The 22,878-nt window shown below is 41.1% G+C and overlaps 1 protein-coding gene across 2 annotated transcripts in view; it reads right to left on the reverse strand.

Moving 5' to 3' along the window:
* Positions 1-662: 662 nt before the first annotated feature.
* Positions 663-22,878, reverse strand: part of niban1a (niban apoptosis regulator 1a) — a 141,054-nt gene continuing 118,838 nt past the window's right edge. For both annotated transcript variants that reach the window (XM_060830296.1, XM_060830295.1), the window contains exons 9-14: positions 19,846-20,033; positions 17,611-17,772; positions 15,136-15,243; positions 12,411-12,518; positions 5,701-5,812; positions 663-4,030 (exon numbers count right to left, since the gene is read on the reverse strand). In XM_060830296.1, the coding sequence (XP_060686279.1) occupies positions 2,577-4,030; positions 5,701-5,812; positions 12,411-12,518; positions 15,136-15,243; positions 17,611-17,772; positions 19,846-20,033 (2,132 nt within the window). In that variant the 3' untranslated portion in view covers positions 663-2,576. The remainder of the gene's footprint in view (positions 4,031-5,700; positions 5,813-12,410; positions 12,519-15,135; positions 15,244-17,610; positions 17,773-19,845; positions 20,034-22,878) is intronic.

Below are 22,878 nucleotides of genomic sequence, written 5' to 3' on the forward strand. Positions count from 1 at the left end.
ATTATGTCCATTCCAAGTATTTGGTGAGAAAGTAAATGAATTATAAAATGAGAAGTCCTTTTACAGTTAGAAACAAAAGACCCAACAATAAAACAAAAGTCCTGAGTTAAATGGAGCTAACTCCATGTCACCACCAAACATCACAATACTCTTTGGCAATTATTATGTTTAAAACTACTGTATGAGTGTACTAAATTGCTTGTAAAGAAACTAAAGTTGCTAACCATTTCAGAAAGTGTTAGTAATTGATTATATTTAACAAATCATTAAACAGAGGACACTGGATCCATTTATTGTTTAAATGCCACATCAAATGGCACCTAGTCAGGTTATTGTCACCTTCAATTAGAACATTTATGAATTCTGTAATTCTAGATCAAAGAAGCAAGATCTATGTTTGATGGATAACAGAATGCAAGCTAGGGTGTTGTTGGATAATTTAAGCTTTTAGCCGCATAATGACTGTACGCTTACTGACTATTGATGCATTTGTATAAAAATGTGTTTCCTTTACTGAAAATGAAACTCTGTACTATTCCATTGATCAAACTTGGATGATACTGTTGTAAAATCCCATAACCATAATCAACTGACACTCCCTTCCAGTTATTAATTAAAGGCAATATTTTATTGCAAGAAATTTTACAATTGAGTATGGAAATAGATACATTGATAGTTGTACAGTACAATTGCAAATCGACAGAATTTTTTTCAAAATTGCGATAAGTTAGTTTATAATAACAATTACAATAACGTGATACTTGCAGTTGCATAACCTTTAATTATTTAGCACTGTGTATTTTTTAAGTCATCATCCCTGGTGATAGTAGTGTGATTCTATGTTTTTTTAAATTTCCACTGGATGAGTATTTGTTTTTTCCCTCTTTTGGATTTTCTGTAACATACAGGTCAAGTGTTGGGAGGCCAATAACTAGCATATCTCTACAATGCATCTCAGGTTTCAAAGAATGACTATTCCTGAAACAAAAGGCCCATTTCCCTCCTCCTGTCTTCCAAAAGGAAATCTGTGGTATTCAATCTCTTTGTCTTCTTGGGAAAAGGGCTGTGAATTCCTCACACAGGACAAACACAGGTCTTAACATAGAACTGTCCTATCCCTCCACTTGAAAGATAAATGGAAATGTTTAATCTGTTTCCCTTACTGCAATGACTGGCTTTATACTTTTAGTTTTGTCCAAAATGTCAATTCTCCTGCTCCTTGGATGCTGCCTGACCTGCTGTGCTTTTCCAGCCCACACTGTCGACTCTAATCTCCAGCATTGACAGTCCTCACTTTCACCTTATATTTTTAGTTATGTAGTTGATTAGTTTTTGCTTGGAAATTCAAAATTATAACCCTGAATTGTTCATTCAAACTTCAGCTGTGGACACTGATATTGAAGTTTGACAGAAATGAGCAGGTACAATTTTGGCTGCATCAAAATAACCCAACTTTGTATGATTAGTTCTTCTTTACTCAAAGTGATTGCTGCATCTGAAATATTATGGTTGCTGTATTTACACTACACCTTAGAGCAGGATACGTGAGAGATTGGCGAACTCTGAATTATATAAAAAGACAACCACAGGCCAGTATCACTTTATGCTGCTAGAGTGTTAGAAAGTGTGAAGTCACACAACATCAACATTAATTCCGTTAATCAATAGATAACAGCAAGATCCATTGCTACACTTATTTGAACAGTGAAGAGGAAAGTGATCAGACAGGCATGCAGTCTTGGTATTGGAATAAATCTAAACTGAGCATTCTACTAAATTGCAGGTATTAATTTATGGCTGAAACCATACTGAATTGAAGCCTAAATTCTATGTTATAAACAGAGTAATGTAAATAATTGTACAGCATTCCAAATATTGTCAGCAGGTGAAAATAAGACATGATTTTAATAATTCCTTTATACATTAACAAACAGCTATAAGCAGAAACTAAATTATATCAGATTACAGTGTCTATCTTTTGTAGATACCATCCAAAACTTCAAAGCAGACTTGAAAATAGAATCTATTGCAAAGATTTTGTTAACATTACAGATCCTGTTTTAAACAAAGAAAGTTGCTGGCTTTGAATCTCCTGCAATTGTTTTGAATTGTGATAATAACCATTTCTTCTGTACCAAAAGCTGTTCCATTGTCCTTCACATAATCTCCTTTTTTTAAAGCACACTCTTCAATTATTGTTTGGTGCACTTGGGTGTAAGCTCGGATTTATTTTCTTACAGTCCATTCAAACTGAATCACTGCATACACACTTGAAGCCTTACATGGTGAAAAAGACACTTAAAAAAAACCTCTTCTCTTGTCACTTCACAAGGAAAGCACAAGAATAGGAAATGCAATCCAATGTAATCTAGAAAACATCAAATATGATCAGATCTCTCAGTAAAGGCCTCTGGTAAAAGTAGAAATAGGGTTTTTTGGTTTCTTGGAATTGTTATATTGGAGTTTGATTGTCAAGGTGCTTTCTTCACTGATTGGTGATCCAACAGATTTGTCTACTGCAATGATGAGTCACTTACCACCAATTCCTTTCCCTTTGCTTCTACATCAATGATGATCTACATTGGAGAATCTTTCTCATCCTCCTTAGCTTCATCCTGGCTCAATGTACTTTGTTCCTTGTCCTTTTCAGAATATTCAAGTGCTATTTCAGTGTCTGTGGTGTTTATTGTTCTCACTTCTTCAACTGCATCTTTGTGCAATATTGGACTACTTTCAGAAACATGATTAGACTCAATGTTGTCAATGCAAGGCTCAATTTCTAGACATTCATTTTGCTTTACTGCTTCTGTCATGTTTTTGTCTTGATCTACAAGATTATTAACAGTTGCTGGTAAGTCTTCTTTTGACACCTCTTCCTCACTCTGATTTTTCATACATTCCTCATCTGTAGATGGTGAGCTTTTGCGTTTGAGATCTTCTTCACCATGTTCTTCCTCAAGCTCCTCAACTGTGGATGAGGAGCTTTTAGGTACATTATCTTCCTCGCCATGCTCTTCCAAAAGCTCCTCAACTGTGGATGGTGAGCCTTTGGGTTCCTTTTCTTCCTCGCCATGCTCTTCCAAAAGCTCCTCAACAGTGGATGGCGATTCTTTGGGTTCCTTATCTTCCTCATCATGTTCTTCCAAAAGCTCCTCAACGGTTGACTGTGAGTCTTTAGATTCATCATCTTCCTCTCCTTGTTCTCCCACAAGTTCCTTAACTGTTGATTGCAAGGTTTTGAGTTCATTAACTTTCTCACTGTGGCTTTCTACAAGTTCCTCAACTGGTGCTAGTATGTTTTCTACTTTAGGTTCTTTACTATCCTCATTTTGACCTTCCACAAGTTCAATTGCCGATACATCATCTTCTTCGATTTCATCTACATCCTTAAGTTGTTCATCCACGTTTGGACTAGATTCCTTGTCTACATGACTGTGGCTTTCATCATTAGGCGGAATAGCTTTCTGAGTCTCAGGACCCTCTTCAACTGGCACAACTGCCACTGTTAACAGATCATGTATTTCTTTCAAACTATCGGGAGCTGGGGAATTGTCCCTTTCATCTTGTGCTTCAGCCTGTCTGTTCTGGCATTCATTTGTTGGTATGTTATCATTATTGTTCTGGTTATCAACTGTGATTACTTTGTCAGGTTCCTGACAAGTAATTGTGCTTGGACTAGTTTCCTGCACTGCATTGGCATCTATTTGCATAATCCCTTCTCCATTCTGTTTAGAATCTAATGTAGTATGAAGAATTTTATCCGGTGAGACTGATGACTGTTCACGTTCCTGTATCTCAATCAGTGAGGATTCCGTTGCAGGAGCAGACATTTGTAAAGTCACTTTTTCTACAGTTTCTAATCCCTCAGCATCTGAACCTTCAGATGATGTTTTAGCAGGGCTCCTTGATTGAGAATCTGGTGGAGTCTTTCCTTCATTTTTATCAGTGAGATTGCTATCACTGTCACTAGTGTAAGTCATGTTGTCTTCAAAGAGGTTGTGTTTCTTCAAGATGGCAGCTTCATTCACCACTATCGAGAAAAAAACAAGTTGTTTCTCAAATGAAAATAAATTAAAACAACATAGTTTACCTTACTGAAATGCAACATTTCTATTACAAATTTTGCACAAGAGATAAATCAGTCAAAAATGAGGCCAAGCCATAAGAAATAATAGCATGGTTAGCTAAAAGCTCAAGCCAAAGCATTGGGTTTTAAACAGAGTCTTAAAGGAGGATAGGAAGATGCAGAGAAAGTGGATACAGAGAGAGAGTGCAACTGAAGGCATGATCAAAGGAGACTGGATGCTCAGGAGTGAGAGGAATGAGGAACTCTGGAAATTGTAGAAGGAGATTATAAACATGGGAGAATTTGAATCATGGAGAGGGTGAGAATTTTAAAATAGTGAAAAATTGGTGACTGGAGAGCAAAGAAATTCAGCAAAAGTAGTGGTGATTGATGAACAAGACTTGCTGCATGTAGAATTTAGTCATCAGACTTTTAGAATAGTTGTAATCTATAGGTAATGGGCCTGAAATCACTGGAACAGTTAATTTTTAAAGTAATAATGGAGTAGCTTAATTTTTCAAGAGCAGATAGGAATGAAGTCAATGTAATGGCATGAGGTTGAATGTAGTGACAAAAAGCCTGCATGATTAGCACTACACCCACAAGCACCCACTCCCTGCACCACTGAAGCTCAGTAGCAGCAGTGTGTACTATCTACAAGATGTACTGCAGAAATTCACCAAAGATTCTCAGACAGAATCTTCCAAATCTGTGACCACTTATATTGAGAAGGCAGTAGATAAATGGGAGTACCACCACCTGCAAGTTCCCCTTCAAGCCATTTACCACCCCAAATTTGGAAATATATTGCCATTCCTTCAGTGTCACTGAGTAAAATCTGAAAATTTTCTCCCCAAGGGCATTGTGGCTCAACCTACAGCACATGGACTGCAATGGTTATAAAAAGGCAGCTCCCCACCACCTTCTCAAGGTCAACTAGGGTTAGGAAAGAAATGCCAGCCAGCAATGCCCATGTCCCATGAATGAATAAAAAACCTACACAATATTTGGGTATTACATAGGGGCCATACTGCATAACTGTCTAAGTCAGTTCACAGTGATAAAATATCTCCTTCCTTCCTTAACCCATACTGAGCCAGGGAGCAGGAAAGTAGCTGGAAGATCTTTTTCTTTTTTAATGAAAGTCAAGACATGGTTAAATGACCAGATCAAGTGCTGTTGTGTTGTTATTTTTTTATGACCCAATTAGCTTATCGTGGGTGGCACGGTGGCACAGTGGTTAGCACTGCTGCCTCACAGCGCCTGAGACCTGGGTTCATTTCCCGACTCAGGCGACTGACTGTGTGGAGTTTGCACGTTCTCCCCGTGTCTGCGTGGATTTCCTCTGGGTGCTCCAGTTTCCTCCCACAGTCCAAAGATGTGCGGGTCAGGTGGAATGGCCATGCTAAATTGCCCGTAGTGTTAGGTAAGGGGTAAATGTAGGGGTATGGGTGGGTTGCGCTTCGGCGGGTCGGTGTGGACTTGTTGGGCTGAAGGGCCTGTTTCCACACTGTAAGTAATCTAATCTTATATTCAATGCTACGTTTAAATTAATGGTCTTCCAGAACTCTACCAGCCATGTTGAAGCTTCAGCTAATTTTCTAAGGTTGGCACTTATGAAACAAAATACTCACCTTTGACCACCTCCCTGAGAACGGTCTCAAGTAAGATTTCTTCATAGATATTCTCCATTTGAATGAGCTTTGTATAATCTGAAAAGATGTATTGCTCAAACTTCTGGAGCTCCTGTTGAATGAGAAAATGAATTTGACATTCAGCTCTTTACTAACCAGCACAATATTTTATTTTTATGATCCTCAATTCAGGCATTTGCTTTGTTTCATCAGCTACAGGTTTCAGTCACAAGGAGAATATCATTTTCAAGATATATGGTTGAAACATTCCTTTAGGTGATTGCATGAGATCTTTGAACACAATAGAGTTGATTGCAGATCCTCATCCAATAGGAGCAAGGCAGGTAAATACTCCACCATCTCCCGCTCCAACCTGGTTAACTCTGGGCTGGAAAGGCCTGTTGTTAGTCTTCCTGTCCCATCACTTTTAAGCCCTTAAACAGCCAACTCATGAGAAATTAGGGGTCACATTCTACTAGTGCCAGTATTTACCCAGATGCAGATGGGTCTGTCACTGTGGGAAGAACAAGTAATGCTATGTAGACTGTCCGTCATTTCCTGAGGGTCAGGCAGTGGGGAGAACCATATTCAAAGATACTCAGCATCTAATCGAGGTGCATGGCATCAGGAAGATGGATGGGCAGAGCTGCTGAGAGCCACGCCCTACATTAATTGCTGACGAGGGCACATTTCCACCCCCCCACCCCACCCCCTCCACTCAAGAGCTCCTCTTGAGAGATTCTAAATAAAAACTGAGAAAATTGCAGATGCTGTAAATCAGAAACAAAAACAGGAATTGTTAGAAAATTTCAGCAGGTCTGGCAGCAACTGTGGAGAGAAATCAGAGTTATTGTTTCAAGTTGAGTGACTCTTCCTCAAAACCTAAAACATTAACTCGGATTTCTCTCCACAGATGCTGCCAGATCTGCTGAGCTTTTCCATTGTTTTCTGTTTTGGTTTCTTGAGGGATTCCTGTTTAGCTAACTGAAGTAGGGAGACACTGTTTTTTATACTTGGAGTCATTTCTTCATAAGGTGATAGAGTGACATGAAACATTACCTTTTGTTTTTGTGTTAATGTTTGGTGTATTTGGATTGACACAGAATCAGAACTAGAATAATTAATCAATATTCTCAATCATTATCAACGGCAGTAAACTTTAAACCCATAACAAACAAGGGAAGACTCCATTTCCTAAACACCGTTTAAATGGGCACATGACAATAGACATAAGGAAACAAAATATGCTTTTCTAAAAAAAAGATAACTGACACATACACCTAAACATAAAAGCCATTACCCTAAACACAACTTAAGTAGAGTGATGAAGTATGAGCTGATTCATTTCCATCATATATTCACAAAGCCAGAATACATTAACCCAGAAGTTACTATGACCACTAGTGCTTCCAATTAAACCTGTTGGACTATAACCTGGTGTTGTGTGATTTTTAACTTTGTACATCCTAGTCCAACACTGGCATCTCCAAATCATACCTTACCTTTGCATCTCAGCTCTCAATTCCAGATTTAATTTTAACAGCTGAGAAGCGTTCACTACAATAACACCTACTGCAATCTTTCCCACAGGGTGGCTCCTGAACATGTATCAACTTCAGAGATACCACATTAATTTGCAAGTAATTCATCACTTCAGTAATTTCAAATTTCTTTGCTCTCTGTTAGCTCAATGGTCTTATGTCGACAGGTTTGAAATATTCTTATTCTTTGCAGCATCTGTCAACCTCCTAACCCCATGAAGCTTCCCTCTTTCTTTCACTCTCCTTTGTAGCCAATAGTTTTCCCATTTCTTCCCGGTCCTCCTGCAGCTTCCATATCTCTTAAGTTTCATCTCTGACTTCCCAATCTCCCCAAACCTTCCTCGCAACCCCTTCAACTTTCCTCTTAGAGTTGTGGCTTCCCCATTGCTCTCCAGTTTCATGCCTCCTTTGTCCTCCTTACAGTCTTCCTCTTCCCGACAATCGCTTCATTCCACATGGGCAGACTCTGCCTCAACATAAAGGCTGTCCCTGCTCCTTCCAGCAGTGGCAAAAGGCTTCTTCCAGACCTGGATCTCTCTCCAGGACTGGGGAAAACAGTGGCTGGCTCCCAGCCCCTGTCAGCCACATCTAAACCAGACCTTAGCCTCTCCACTCCCCAGTGAATCCCTCAATTCCAGTGGTTACCGAGCTGACCGGTGCTCCTCCGATCACAGGTTATTCCTTTGTCACATTTGTTGCTGACAGGTTTGTTAATGAGCCTTGTGAGCGAAGCAGCTTGTGATTCTAGGGAGACAAGCAGGAGGCTGGAGGAACACAGCAAGCCAGGCAGCATCAGGAAGTGCAGTTCTCCCTACCCCCACCTCCATTCCAGAAGAAGGGTTATACCTGAAACATCGACTTCTGCACCTCCTAATACTGCCTGGCTTGCTGTGTTCTTCCAGCCTCCTGCTCATCTGCTTTGGCTTCCAGCATCTGCAGTTTTCCCTGTATGTGATTGACTGTGATTAGACGAGCTTCTCACTATTTCCTTCCTGTCCATTCAGACTTCTCTCTGATTGGTCACCCTCATGAGCAACTTTTCCTCAGTGGGGATGGATTTGTCCACAGTTCCCTGTCTGACCCTGTTACACTGTGAGCCCCACACCCCCACCCCACCAGCATCCCACCTGCCATCAGTTACAGTTGGTCCCAGGTTGCTCCTGATTCCTGGGTCCCTGGTGGCTGTCATTCTGGCAGTAGCCACCACCTCCTCTGCTGAGCAAAAGAACTGCAGGCTTCTGATTGGCTAGCAGTAACCAAAATATAGGATTCCTGCCCACTCTGTGTCAACTTTTCCCAATTAACCTGTTCAGACATGCTATTACACACCCTCGAAGTAGATGAAAACTTGAACCCTGGCCTCCTGATCCAGAGGCAGGGACACTACCATTACTGCCTCACATTTTGTCTTGATCCTGGACTCAGACCTGACCCCAGATATCTATCTGACTGGCTCATGATCTCTGACTGAATCTGCAGATGACAGACAAGCCACCTCCTGTGTCCACAAGATTTCAGCGATTTTATTTCTTACAATTATTTAAATACGAAAAATATATTGAAGATATAGAGTGGAGGTATCAGAATTGCTCTGCTCTGCTTAACCTCTCTCTGTCTCTCTCGTTTTCATTAACTCACTATTTTACAATATCCCTGCGGCAGAAGGAGAAATTCCAGATGTTAAGTATCTGTGCTCATTGTGACACAACATTATTTCAAATAATCTTATTTTTTGGTTACATAGCATAAATGAGATTTAGAGTAGTTACTTATTAATGGAGAGTTTAATCCTGTTAAAGAAAATAATTACAATTTAGATTAAACAAAAGATAAACATACAAGTCTATGAAGGCAACCAATCTTACGCTTTCAGAATGAAGATTAAAGCATCGTTAGATTCCTCAAAAGTTTACTGTAACAGCAAGATCTGTTGCTTTCAAGTCTTCCTTCTAGCTACAAACTCAATCTCCCATTTCCAAGGGATACATTTCCCTCTTTTTAGGTTCAGTTGTTTTCCTTTCTGGAACTGATGGCAGAACAATTTTTCTCCTCTTGTCCCTCTAAAACAGCAGATACTCAGGACTTTAAAAATCCTCCATTGATGGTTGCTATTTGATTCCCAGGGATACAGATGGGAAAATAAAGTAATAAGTGCCCAAACTTTCTTCTAAACTACACTTCCAGGGATTTCAAGTGAACAACAGTGTAAAAAATGTCTCCAGTAACTACAGCTGCTATCCCTGCACAGTTAGAGATAAACAAAAGCTGCACATGCTGGAATCCAAAGTAGGCAGGCAGGAAGTTGGAAGAACACAACAAGCCAGATAGCATCAGGAGGTGGAGAAATCAGCATTTCTCCATGCTGATGGGTATAACCCTTCTTCAGGAATGGAGGTGGGGTAGGGGGAGCTGCAAATAAACAAGGTGGGGAGGGGGGAGGTTATATATTGGGGTGGGAATTATGAGGTAGTGTCAGGTGAATATAGGTAATGGCCACGACCTGGTTGGTCGATAGAAGGAAAATCCAGTTGGTAGCTGGAAGGGTCGGTCAGAGATGTGGAAGGGAGGATGGGAGATGGAAAGGGAGTTGGGGAATGGGTGGTGAAGGTTATTTGAAATTGGAGAACTTCATGATGATTCCGCCGTGCTGTAGGCTGCCCAGGCGAAAGATGAGGTGCGCAATGCTAGGCTGAGTTATTGCTCAGGTCAGCAACTCCTCCCAAATCATATCAAGCCTTGCCCAGTCTTCAGGGAAAGGCAAGTGAAAAAAAAAACAACAAGAAACGTGAATTTTGATTTTCAGTCAACTGTTCATGTGCAACTGTCTCTGAATTTGTTGATCTTGCCCTGAAATGTAAAATGAGGCAGATCCCACAGAACCAAGAACTAGGATTGGAATTTACTTCCCTCTTCTGAAGTGGGTTTGGTGGCATTGGGGCATTTTATCAGGTGGGAGGGTGGTGGATAGGGGCCCATCTCCCTTCCCACCTCTGCCCTGATTAAATGCAGGTCAGGTAGGCTCATACATATCGTTAAAGCCCTATTCCCTGTGCTGACATTTAACTGAAGGGTTCAATGTCTTGGAAGCCCAAACAGAAACCCTATCAGAGCTGCTCAGAGGGAGTGAAGTGTACATAGAATCATAGAGATGTACAGCATAGAACAGATTCTTCAGTCCAACTTGTTCATGCTGACCAGCTTTCCTAACCTAATTTAGTTTCATTTGCCAGCACTTGGCCCATATCCCTCCAAACCCTTCCTATTCATATAGCCATCCAGATGCCTTTTAAATGTTGCAATTGTACCAGCCTCCACCACTTCCTCTGGCAGCCCATTCCATACACGCACCACCCTCTGTGTGAAAACGTTGCCCCTTAGGTCCCTTTATATCTTTCCCTTCTCACCCTTAACTTGTGCCCTCTAATTCTGGACTCCCCCAACTCAGGGAAAAGACCTTGTCTATTTATCCTATCCGTGCCCCTTATGATTTTGCAAACCTCTATAAGGTCACCCCTCAGCTTCCAACACTTCAAGAAAAACAGCCCCAACCTGTTCAACGTCTCTCTAGAGCTCAAATCCTCCAACCCTGGCAACATCCTTGTAAACGTTTTCTGAACCCTTTCAAGTTTCACAATGTCTTTCCAATAGGAAGGAGACCAGATTACATGCAATATTCCAACAGTGGCTTAACCAATGTCCTGTACAGCCGCAACATGACTTCCCAACTCTTACACTCAATGCTCTGACCTATAAAGGAAAGCATACCAAACACCACCTTCACTATCCTATCTACCTGAGACTCTACTTTCAAGGAATTATGAAACTGCACTTCAAGGTCTCTTTGTTCAGCAACACTCCCCAGAACCTTACCATTTAGTGTATAAGTCCTGCTCTGATTTGCTTTTCCAAAATGCAGCACCTCACATTTATCTAAATTAATCTCCATCTGCCACTCCTCAGGCCATTGACCCATCTGATCAAGATCACATTGTACTCTGAAGTAATCTTCTTCACTGTAACATATGAGACAAGAGATTCCACTACAGACCAGTCTATAATGGGCTGGCTTTGCGGGTGGGGTGCCTTGCTCAGAGCAACTGATCAAGGGACTCAGGATTAGGAAGGGAGTCCCATACTTGCCTTTGCAGTCACACCCTCTTCCCCTACTCCTTTCCCAAAAAAGCTAACCAGTGATTACTCACATGTGGCCGGGGACCCTTGGTGACTCTTGTGTTGAATGGGTGCATTACCAGCAGCTACAACCAGTCCCCCAATGGCACCACTGAGCAGTGCACAGTCATGGCCTCAGGCTGACCAGCAGCTCTTGCAGGGGTGGGAGTGCTGGGTGGAAGGGGTGCCAGTGTGGCATTTCCATTGGCAAAGGGATTTTGCCTGCTCTCCAGGTGGCAGGTGAGACCCTGTCACTTTGAGTAAATAGCAACCAAGACTACTACAGCTGGCTTTACTCGCAGCAATTCTGTAAGATAAGTATGACAATAGTCGACATATATATATGCAAGCAGAATTAGGAAAATCTGTCCTAAACTCTTTCATTAGCCCTGTGGAATATTAGCAAAAAAAAGTATAAAATATTTAAATAAAGCAATTTTGAAGAGTCAAAATGGACTCAAAACCTTAACTTGTTTCTCTCTCCAGATGGTGCCAGACTTGCTGAGTTTCTTCAGCCCTTTCTGTTTCTTCCTTACTGTATTGGACTGAAATTCCATTCGTCAACTTGTAATCCAGGAGGCACTGACTCTACTAAACTATCAACCTGAGGGATTTTAGACCATTGTGTAAACTGTTGGCACAATTTTATCCCAAGTCTCTTGGAGTCAGTACTCAAAATTTTACAAGTGATGTTTTAGCAAAATGAAGAGTGCTGAGATACAAAAAGATACATTTCCCTCAGAGTTCACTTAAGTCCATAAGCCTTTGATTCACGTATAGACTTTGCTTGGCAGAATTTCCCACCGCAAGAATTCAATAGGACTGCTTATTGAGTGCGCCAAGCTCTGTGTCTAATTCTTCACTCTTCCTCCCAATGTGGGAATCTTGGCACTGGGAGTGCAGTCTCTCAAAATGAGCATTTTCATGTCATAGCACTCGATTGTAGTGTCTATAATACAGTCATAATACAATTGCAATCTCAAACAATGCATCACTTACACGCTTGTAATTTGGTGCCAATGCTTTCTGTAGTGTTGGCAATGCAATTTGGACCAAGGCTTCTTGGAACAATTTCTTCCTTACAGTGCTGCTGTCATGGTCAAATTGCTAGGAGAGAAAACATTCATTTGAAATTGTTGTTCTACCTTTAAACAATGCAAAATGAAAGAAACCAAAGCCATGATATTTGTTTAAATGTTTAGATTTAACTTGCGCTGTATGTTAAAAGTAACTCATTTAATTCCAACAGTGAATATAATAATTCTTATACCAAACTGCATATCTGCATAAGGAGTTATTATTGGAAAGGCACAGATTGCCTAAATGACTTGTCTGGCTCCTCTCCATGGATTTTCCCTTTATTTCCAGTCACATCAGTTAAAAGGATTCCCAGTAATGCCCACTGATGCCAACAATAGTGCAAGGGACAAAAATATTAATAGAATAACTGGCAGAAAGCCCAGGAGTGCCTAAGAACCAATGATTAGAAAAAGAAAAGGTTTCAATAAAGTCCAAAATTCAGATCCCTTTAGTATTAAAATGAACTGGCATCTGACTCTCTCCCTTGTCATCTTGGATGCCTGGTTCGCTGATGTGCTTTATGCTTGACATCATACATGGCCACTTAGTAAAGCTCTGTCTGCCTATATGTACTAACGGCTTCAACCAGAGGTTACTCAGCAAATCAAGGTGCCTTTCAATAAAAGAACATGGGAACAGTGCAATGCCATTTAACCCAACAAGCCTCTGTCAATTCTATCATGACAGTTCTTTACCTGAACCTTATTTATCCTGCAATGCTCCATATCCGTGGATAATAGAATTGGTTTTCTGACATCAATGGCCATTTTCACCAAAGCACCGTGCACATGAACACAACATTAAAATGATTAGAGTCACAGAGTTGTACAGGATGGAAACAGACCCTTCAGTCCAACTCGTCCATGCCGTCCAGATATCCTCAATTAATCTAGTCTCAGCATTTGTCCCATACCCCTCTCAGCCCATCCTACTCATATACGTATCCAGATGCTGTTTAAATGTTGTAATTGCACCCACCTCTACCACTTCCTCTGGCAGCTCATTCCATACATGCACCACCTTCTGCATGAAAAAAAATGCCCCTCAGGCTCCTTATAAATCTTTCCCCATTCATCCTAAACCTATGGCCTCTAGTTTTTGACTCCCCCCGCCCAGGGAAAAGACCCTGTCTTTTTTACCCACTCTGTGCCCCTCATGATTTTATAAACCTCTACAAAGTCACTACTGACTATGAAAAGGAAAGATTTACTTAGTTTTACGCTTTATTTATGTGTTCACTGTAAAATAATATTGTCACAATGATTGGTTTATTAAAGTGCATTCATTAAATAATTTACTTTTAACAAAGTCAAGTATTTCTGATTGCACATGTGCACAGGAATGCACATAGTATTGAGCAGATTATTGAAAATTGTCAAACTTTTCCTTTGTATTACAGTTTACCTTTAATGACCTGATATATTTCATTATAATATTATATTTAATTGTTATTTGTATATACTTGTAATTATATTTATAAAAGATAACATTGATAATGTGCATGTTCCTTGGTGTAATAGCACTGATAATAGTATCTATGAAAAATCTACTATAATCAGTCCATAAACATTTTCATTCACTCAGCATCTACAGGGCTCTGGGGGAATGTATTCAGAGGTACACGAACTTCTGTGTGAAAAGATGTTTGTTGATTTCAATCATCAAATGATCTAGCTTTAATATTACATTATGTGCCCTGGTTTCAGATTCCACCCTAATTTCAGAGAGTTTTCCTGCATCTAACCGAACAAATCAATCCATTATTTTAAATACTTCAATTTGATAGCCCCTTCAACTTTCTAAGCTAAAGGGCAAAAAAAAAAGTGCAATCTCTCTTAATGATTTAGCGTTGGAACCATTCTGGTGAATCTGTATCTTTTACAAGGAAAATATATTTTTCCTGAGAATCAATGCTCAAACCATGTTCTACATCGTCTCATCAATCTGCTTTGCAACTCAGAGATAACTACATCACCTTTGTAATCTCAGCTTCTGAGATAAAAGGCAACATTTCCTTATCAGCTTTGATTACTTTTGGCAATTTGCACACGTGGATGGTTATGTCTTTTTTGTCCAACACTACTTTCAGCATTGGTTCTGTCAGACTCCATTTGACTTTCTGACATCCAAACCAAATAAGCTCATATTTTTTTCACATTAAAATTCACCTGCCATTGACTTTTCCACTCACTCAATCTAACTCTGCTCATCTGTAAGTTCCATCTACACAAATTGATGTGTCTCCTAAGTAATGTCATATGCATCTGGATGTATAACGTGAATCCCTCATTGGAGTTATTGTTATATCCAATGAAGCCTCATTACAGACCTATAGAAAACACCACTTGTTAAGTCACTGATCAAATAGAGTTATCTTTACCTCTACTCTGCCTAACAAGTGTCAAAATAGACCATATGAGTAGATAGTACTTTACAAAATGACTTTACTTAAGTCCAGTGTGGAAGTCAGATTTAATTTCCAAGGGCTGTTGTAGCACAGCAATAGTATTCCTACATCTGAGCCAGAGATCAGGATTCGTCTCAACTGCTCCAAATGTGTAAAATAACATATCTGAAAAGGTTGATTAGAAAAATATCAACAAATATCTTTAGTGTAATGTATAATGTTTTGCAAGTTCCTTACCTTTAAAACCCGTTGTTTAATTTTTTCAATCGATGTTATTTTTGATGGATTATTCTTCATCAAGTCAGACAACAGTTGTTCAAATGTGTAGACTGCATTGTCCATTAGCTGAGGATAATAAATGGTAGCTTTAACTCATTAACCGTCAATTAGGAACCAAAGGTTAAATGGGCTGAGTTCTGCCATCCACCTTGAAATCCGGGCACAAGGCTGGAAGCGGGAGCTGACTCACTTCTGCCAATGGCAGTACCTTGGAGGCGTAGTGCTGTCCGTGGCTAATTAAGGAAAATGATTTGTTTCTGGACCAATCAAGCAGCCAGTAGGTAAGCATTCTTACTGCCCCAGCTGTTTGAGGTGCAGTTCCAGGTGTAGCGCAAACCACAGTGGCAATGTGGCCCCAACGACTGGCTAATCAGGTTGGAGGGGGATGGTGCAGTCAGAAAGGCAGACTCTGGCAAGTAAAAGTGGGCAGATCCCATTGCCATCGAGTACTCCTCCATGGGTCACGGAGTGCCATACATCCAAGCCATATATTTGTCGCCCTGCAGCACCTAGAGAATCATTTGGTCTCTGGCTGAGTGACATGTCACACAATACACACATTCAAACTATTTGGGAATAATTACTAACATTTCCAAAAGGTACATTTACCAACTCGGTCTGTGTCTGTGCATGCACTAGTGGCCATTTTAGGTCTGGACAAGGAGGCAGATCAGGGGTGGGTGCTGGTGAGGCCACTGGTTATAGAGTCAGAGATGTACAGCACAGAAACAGACCCTTCGGTCCAACTTATTAAGGCCAACCAGATATCCTAACCTAATCTAGTCCCATTTGCCAGCATTTGGCCCATATTCCTCTAAACCCTTTCTGTTCATGTACCCAACCTTTTAAATGCTGTAATTTTATCAGCCTCCACCACTCCCTCTGGCAGCTCATTTCATACACGCATCACCTTCTGCATGAAAATGTTGCCCCTTAGGTCCCTGTTATGTCTTTCCCCTCTCATCCTAAACTTATGCTCACTAGTACTGGACTCCTCCACTCCAGGGACAGAACCTTGTCTATTTATCCTATCCATGCCCCTCATCATTTCATAAACCTCTCTAAAGATCACCCCTCAGCCTCCAACACTCCAGGGAAAACAGCCCCAGCCTATTCAGCCTCTCCCTATAACTCAAATCCTCCAACCCTGACAACGTCCTTGTAAATCTTTTCTGAACCCTTTCAAGTTTCACAACATCTTTCCGATAGGAAGGAGACCAGAGTTGCCTGCAATATTCCAAAAGAGGCCGAACCAATGTCCTGCAGTCGTAACATGACCTCCCAATTCCTGTACTCAATATTCTGACCAATAAAGTATACCAAATGCCTTCTTCACTATCCTATCTATCTGCGACTTTACTTTCAAAGAACTATGAACCTGCACTTGAAGATCTCTTTATTCAGCAACATTCCCCAGGACCTTACCAGTAAGTGTGAAGTCCTGCTCTGATTTGCTTTTCCAAAGTGCAGCACTACACATTTATCTAAATTAAACTCAATCTACCATTCCTCAGCCCACTGGCCCAACTGATCAAGATCCTGTTATACTTTGAGGTAACCTTCTTCACTGTCCACTACACCTCCAGTTTTAATTACACCTCCTGTGTTCACACCCAAATCATTTATATAAATGATGAAAAACAGTGGACCCAGCACCGATTCTTGTGGCACATCGCTGGTTGGGAGGGGATACAGTGAAGTACAAAGAGTCTAATGGGGTGAGGAGAGGTGGGAAACAGGCACAGTGACAACCCTGCTGCAGGATTCCCACTCCTGGACATAAAGAGACTTGAGAGTGCCAAGTGAGCATGGCGAAGGAGTAGTGGACAAGATAGACCTTATCTGCAGCCACTACCAAGGTGGGGAAGCTCAACTTCTTGAGCCACAGCATCCATGATCCCCAGGCCCCAGCCTGGTGGTGTCAATGGCATATTCTCCCCAAGTCTGTTGGGGCCGAGTTGCATCATGCTTGAGGACAGTTTGGAAGTTATGGACAATCACTCCTTGTGGGCGGCACGGTGGCACAGTGGTTAGCACTGCTGCCTCACAGCACCTGTAGACCCGGGTTCAATTCCCGACTCAGGTGACTGACTGTGTGGAGTTTGCACGTTCTCCCCGTGTCTGCGTGGGTTTCCTCCGGGTGCTCCGGTTTCCTCCCACAGTCCAAAGATGTGCAGGTCAGGTGAATTGGCCAAGCTAAATTGCCCGTAGTGTTAGGTAAGGGGTAAATGTAGGGGTATGGGTGGGTTGCGCTTCGGCGGGTCGGTGTGGACTTGTTGGGCCGAAGGGCCTGTTTCCACACTGTAAGTCTAATCTAATCTAAAGTCTAATCTAATCTAATCAAGACATCTGACACCATTAGCCCCATCTAATCATGTGATAGTGGCCATCTTGGCATTCGGGCCAGTGAGCAGCCTACAGTGTTGTACCTACTTGTTGCATGGAGTTTTGAGTTGTTTGAATAAGCCATTGTGTATTGGTGAACTTGAACCGGTTCTTCAATTCCTGAAGCTGGTCTTGAAGAGGGCTTACTTTATTATAACAAGGCTGCATCTTCACAGCATTAAAAGGAAGATTCATCAGTTGATTCAAGAGCTAAGCAAAAAAAAATCAAAATGAGAAATTAGTAATTAAACAAGAAATATTTTCCAAAAGTTGAGGTTACTGATGTTTAGGATAAAACAGAAGAAAGTTGTTTGGTCATTGTTTCAATCCTGACTTTATTTGTAATGGACAGATAAGCAATTTTAATTTTGCTAATTTGCAAATTCCCTTCAAATTAAATAATACATATTTTGTGACCTTTCCTTATACACCGTCATCATTATTATTTTTCTATCCAAGAGGAAGGAGTAACTTGGGTTGTGGGTAATTATCCTTGGAGTAAGTGAACTTTCTCTATCCCAGCTTATAACTCACAATACTGCAGGCCTTCAAAGAACAATTTGACTCTGTGGACATACTTTTCTCAAACAGTGCCACTAACCAGCTGCCAGCTTGAGTAAAAAGGCTTGACTAGCTTTGGAGCGGGGTGCAGGTGAGGACAGGGGGTACATTCCTGAGGAGGCTGCAGGTCAGAAGCCAGCAATAATAATAATCCTGCGGTTGGGTGCGATGTGTGTGTGTGTAATATAAAACAGAATTTGGGATTGGAGAATAGAAAAAGATATGTTTCATGGGCTGTGGGGAAATACTCTTACTCCTCTTGGTCTGTACACAGGACTATGAAGGCACTTAATCTTGTCCACAAATCTTTCCTCACATCCTTTTATCCATTGTTTCTGATGCACAGGAATCCCACCTAAACAGATCCAAGTCTTGAAGAAAGGGTAAATATATGGCACACTGCCTCATTATAACATTTAAATGGTCAACCCACCTTCTAGGTGGAGTCATTGTTTGCCTTCCCTTTTCACCTGCAAGAAAACTAGAGGAGGATAGGTTGGAGTTGGATTAGGGTCAGATTTTGAAACTTTTAAAAAACTAACAATCCACCCTAACATTAATCTACCTGTCTCCTTGATTAAATTCCCTACAGTGTGAGAACAGGCCCTTCAGCCCAACAAGTCCACACCGACCCTCCGAAGAGTAACCCACTGGCGCATTTCCCTCTGAATGATGCACTTAACACTATGGGCAATTTAGCATGGCCAATTCACCTGACCTGCATATTTTTCCGTTGGGAGGAAACCGGAGCACCCGGAGAAAACCCATGCAGATACAGGGAGAATATGCAAACTCCACACAGACAGTTGCTTAAGGCTGGCACTGTGAGGCAGCAGTGTTAACCACTGAGCCACCGTGCCGCCCTTGTGGTTAAAGTTCACTCTTGTAATCCCACGCTGCCTTGAGTTCAAACATTGTCTTTTCTAGGCTTAAACTAAAAGTCTTATCTTCTTGAGGGCAATTAAGGTTCTAACAAACTGGCCTTTGTAACTCATTAGATTGAGGGCACAAACCTGCTGCAAAAAATATCAGTGGACCTCTCTTGAAACTAAATGGTTTGTTGAAGGTAAAGTGTAATTCTCTCTACTCTGGCCCCAATAATTCAAATGAACCTCCGTTTCTGAAAGACACCTCCCCACCCCCTGCAGTAGAACAGCTGGACAGCTTCATCAGCTATCATTTAGATTCGATTTAACAAAATGGCCAATTTTGTGTTGAAGACCAGTTAACTTTGTAAGTTGGAATACAGCCACCTGAATGTATTTCAGTGTGGAAAGTCCAAATCCAAATGTATGATCTAGTTCAAATTCCAGCCTGTCTTTTATCATTGGTTTTAATTGCTCAAATTTGCAGAAAACAGTTTTTGGAAAATACTGCACAAAAATATCTTTTATGCTGACAGCTAGAAATGTCTTTTAGGCAATAGGAAATTGACTCAGGATGCTTCCAATGCATTCTGCTGATCTTTGGCAGCATCAGTGCTCACATCACAACCCACTGCGTTCTGCGCTCCATGGTTACTCCACGACTATTGAATTTGCCAGATACAAATTTCTTCTATATGTAACTGAACACTGGAGGGTGTATCTAGTCCTATCATTCTAAAAATGTTTGGGAGCGGTGAGGGAAGGATGTCAAACAACTGGCATTGTGGAGCTACAAGTTCCTTTCATGGACATTTTGGAATGGGAGAATTAGGTCATGGTAAAACATCATCATTACCTCTTTCAGCTTTTCAGCATCACCAGCACTCTGACATTTTGCACTTAACTCATTCACTTCAGTTTCAAAGAGAGAACGGACTTCGGTGAATCCTGAACTGATCAGTCCCATTAATTCATCCAATATAGAAGCCAGGTAGGGCTGAATATTCTCAAGGCAGCACTTCCCAGCTTCTTCTGCCACTATTGCTGAAAGAAAGGTTTATCAAATTTAGTAGCTAAATTTTTAGCTTTGTCCTTTCCTAACTTTATTTCCTTCTGTATTTCAAACTGCCTTTCAAAATCATTTATTGCCTGATAAAGTTAAAAGAAATGGCTTTAGTCAGTCTATATGTGACTCCAGGACTCAACAATTTAGTTGACTCTTAACTTCTGTCACATTTGGTCTAGCAAATCAGGCAGTTGTACAAAAGCTCTGTGGTCCTGCCATGTCCAGACAGTGGTGGTGCTAGGCAATTAAACAGCTGATGACAGGACTTGATGCCACAAATGTCCCCATTCTTAATCATGGTGGAGATATCAATGCAAAAGGCAAAGTTGAAGGATTTGCAAAAATCTTTTGTCAGAGTGTTGGGATGGATGATCCATCCCTATCCCCTCCTGAAATCCCTTCCATCACAGAAACCATTCTTTGCCAAGCTGATTAATTTCACAGTGTCAAGAAACTGGGGAATTAACAAGACACAGCAAAGGCTATGCACGCTGACAATATCCTGACTGTAGTATGAAGACTGAAAGACTCTTCATTTGCCTAGAAAGAAACAACTCCAACAACATCCTGGAAGTATGACACCATCCAGGCCAAAGTAACCTGCCTGTTTGACACCTGATCCACTACCTTAAACACTCACTCTCTCAGCCTGTGACACTCAGTGGCAGTAATGCGTACCATCTACAATATGCACTGCAGCAACTCCCCAAGACTTGTCTGACAGCACATCTCAAACTTGCCATTGCTACCACCTAGGAAGTAATGAAAACAGATATGTGGAAACTCCACCACCTGCAGGTTCCCCAAGCCAACTTGACTTGAAACCGTTTTGCTGTTCTTTTATGGTTGCAAGATCAAAATCATGAAACTTCCTTCTGAACTGCAATGTGGATCTTACACACCAATGGCTGCAGGAGTTCAAGAAGACAGCTCACCACCACCTACTCCAGGTCAATTTGAGGTGAGTATAGATACTGGCCCAACCAGCAACACCCACATCCCAGAACAAATTAAAATAGTGTCTTGCTCTGAGGTATCAGTTGGTGCCATTCTACAGTTGATAAATGGGGAACAACGAAGAATTGCTCAACCTTTCATTTCTACTCACAAACAGCTTGCCTCTGTTTTGCACTTCCTCCAAATTACATAAGCATGACCATAAACTTATGCTTCACCAAACGATGGGGCACCGTGCTGAAACATCAGTTCCTGTGACACTTGCTGCATTGAGAACAGACTAACAATCACATGCGTTCACTGTTTTTTTCTTTAAATGCTAAATTGTCAGATAAACAGTAAAATATCTGTACACCATTCTGGTCACGAGTCTCATTTAACCCTCAATCAGATGTAATTATTGTTTCATGATGTTCTTTCAGGATTGGTCTCTTTGCAAAAGGAGAACATAGTAATAGCACAGTAATGGAATGTGAAAGGTGTAGCGTTCAATCAAAGAACTACAGAATGATAAAAGCTTAGGCAGCGTCCGAAGAGAGAACTGCGGACATCAGTGTCCACTTACAAACTGCAGGATGAGGTTTCAGTGCATTGAACTACTGTTGGACCAAAGATCAAATGAATACAACTAACAGCTGGGAATTAGATTGTTGGTGTATTCATTTCAAGTATCTCTACTGTTGGGGTGATTACACTACTAGGGTGTTTAATGTAGGGCTAGGGAGGGTAATACTATTACTGCAACAGACACTTCTAGTTCCAGCCCTGAAACGGTTAATAACAGCCATGCGGGCTGAAGCTGGCACCTGCATGACTACCTGTCTGGAGCTCGCAATTGATATACATTTTGTTAATTAAATCATGGAGCCTGTAACTGCCAGCCAGTGTCAATTGTTCCATCGAAACTCATGATTGATAAAGGAACCTGTAACTGTCAGACAGTGTGAATTGCTCTATCGGAACTCATAGTTGATAAAAGTACCTGTTAATTTACTTGCTGAAACTATTGATTAAATCACAGAAAACGACTAGCCTGTCAGACACATAGTAATGAGAGTTGATTCTCTAAACAATGAACTATTGATTACGGGATCGGAACCGCTGGCCCCAGGACGTTTGTGCCATTGTCAAGCACAGCAGGAGCTGGACAGGCACCTCGATGCGGCCAATGGGAAGACGGATCCCATCGCGCGCAGATGAACGGACCAATGAGGAAGGCAGACAAGGAAAATCTGACCGGGGACTCCAGGCAGCGCGAAGTATAACTGTGCCAAGTCCGAACGGGGGGGGGGGCAGAACGCCTTCTCCAACGAATGCATGCTTGATAATTCGTTGGATCGTTTCCCAGTTAAGATTCTGTGAATAAACGACAGTCTGCGCCAAACTAAAGATGCCAGTGTGGGTCTCTCCTTCCAAAAGAACACGCAAAGACGGGACCCCGCGGGTCCGTCATAACACTACCAATATCCAGCCGTATCCTGGCCACCAGAACTCTCATGGTCAGGACCCTCACCAATTGGATCCTCAGCAAAGGATAAGATTCTCTCTTTTTTATATACTATTAGGATCCAAATGTCTCCTGCTAAGTCCTTGATTGATAATATCCTGAAGTGTGCATGGTCCAAATCAAAATCTAACTGGAACTATACAGGCATCCATTCTTACAAGTTCAAAACCCAAGGTGAAAAAATCTTTCCCTTCTGTCCAAAGTCTAATAGAAAGAGCAAGATGAAAACAAGTCAAAAAGAAAGAGAAAATTTCTATTTGAAAGGTATAAAATACGATTTAAGTCAACATGTATGCACTCTTAGCATATAATACACACATACTCATAATGTGTTTGAAAATATCTTTGTGCATTCTGTT

Source organism: Hemiscyllium ocellatum, chromosome 9 (genome assembly GCF_020745735.1).
Source record: "Hemiscyllium ocellatum isolate sHemOce1 chromosome 9, sHemOce1.pat.X.cur, whole genome shotgun sequence".
Classification (NCBI taxonomy): domain Eukaryota; kingdom Metazoa; phylum Chordata; class Chondrichthyes; order Orectolobiformes; family Hemiscylliidae; genus Hemiscyllium; species Hemiscyllium ocellatum.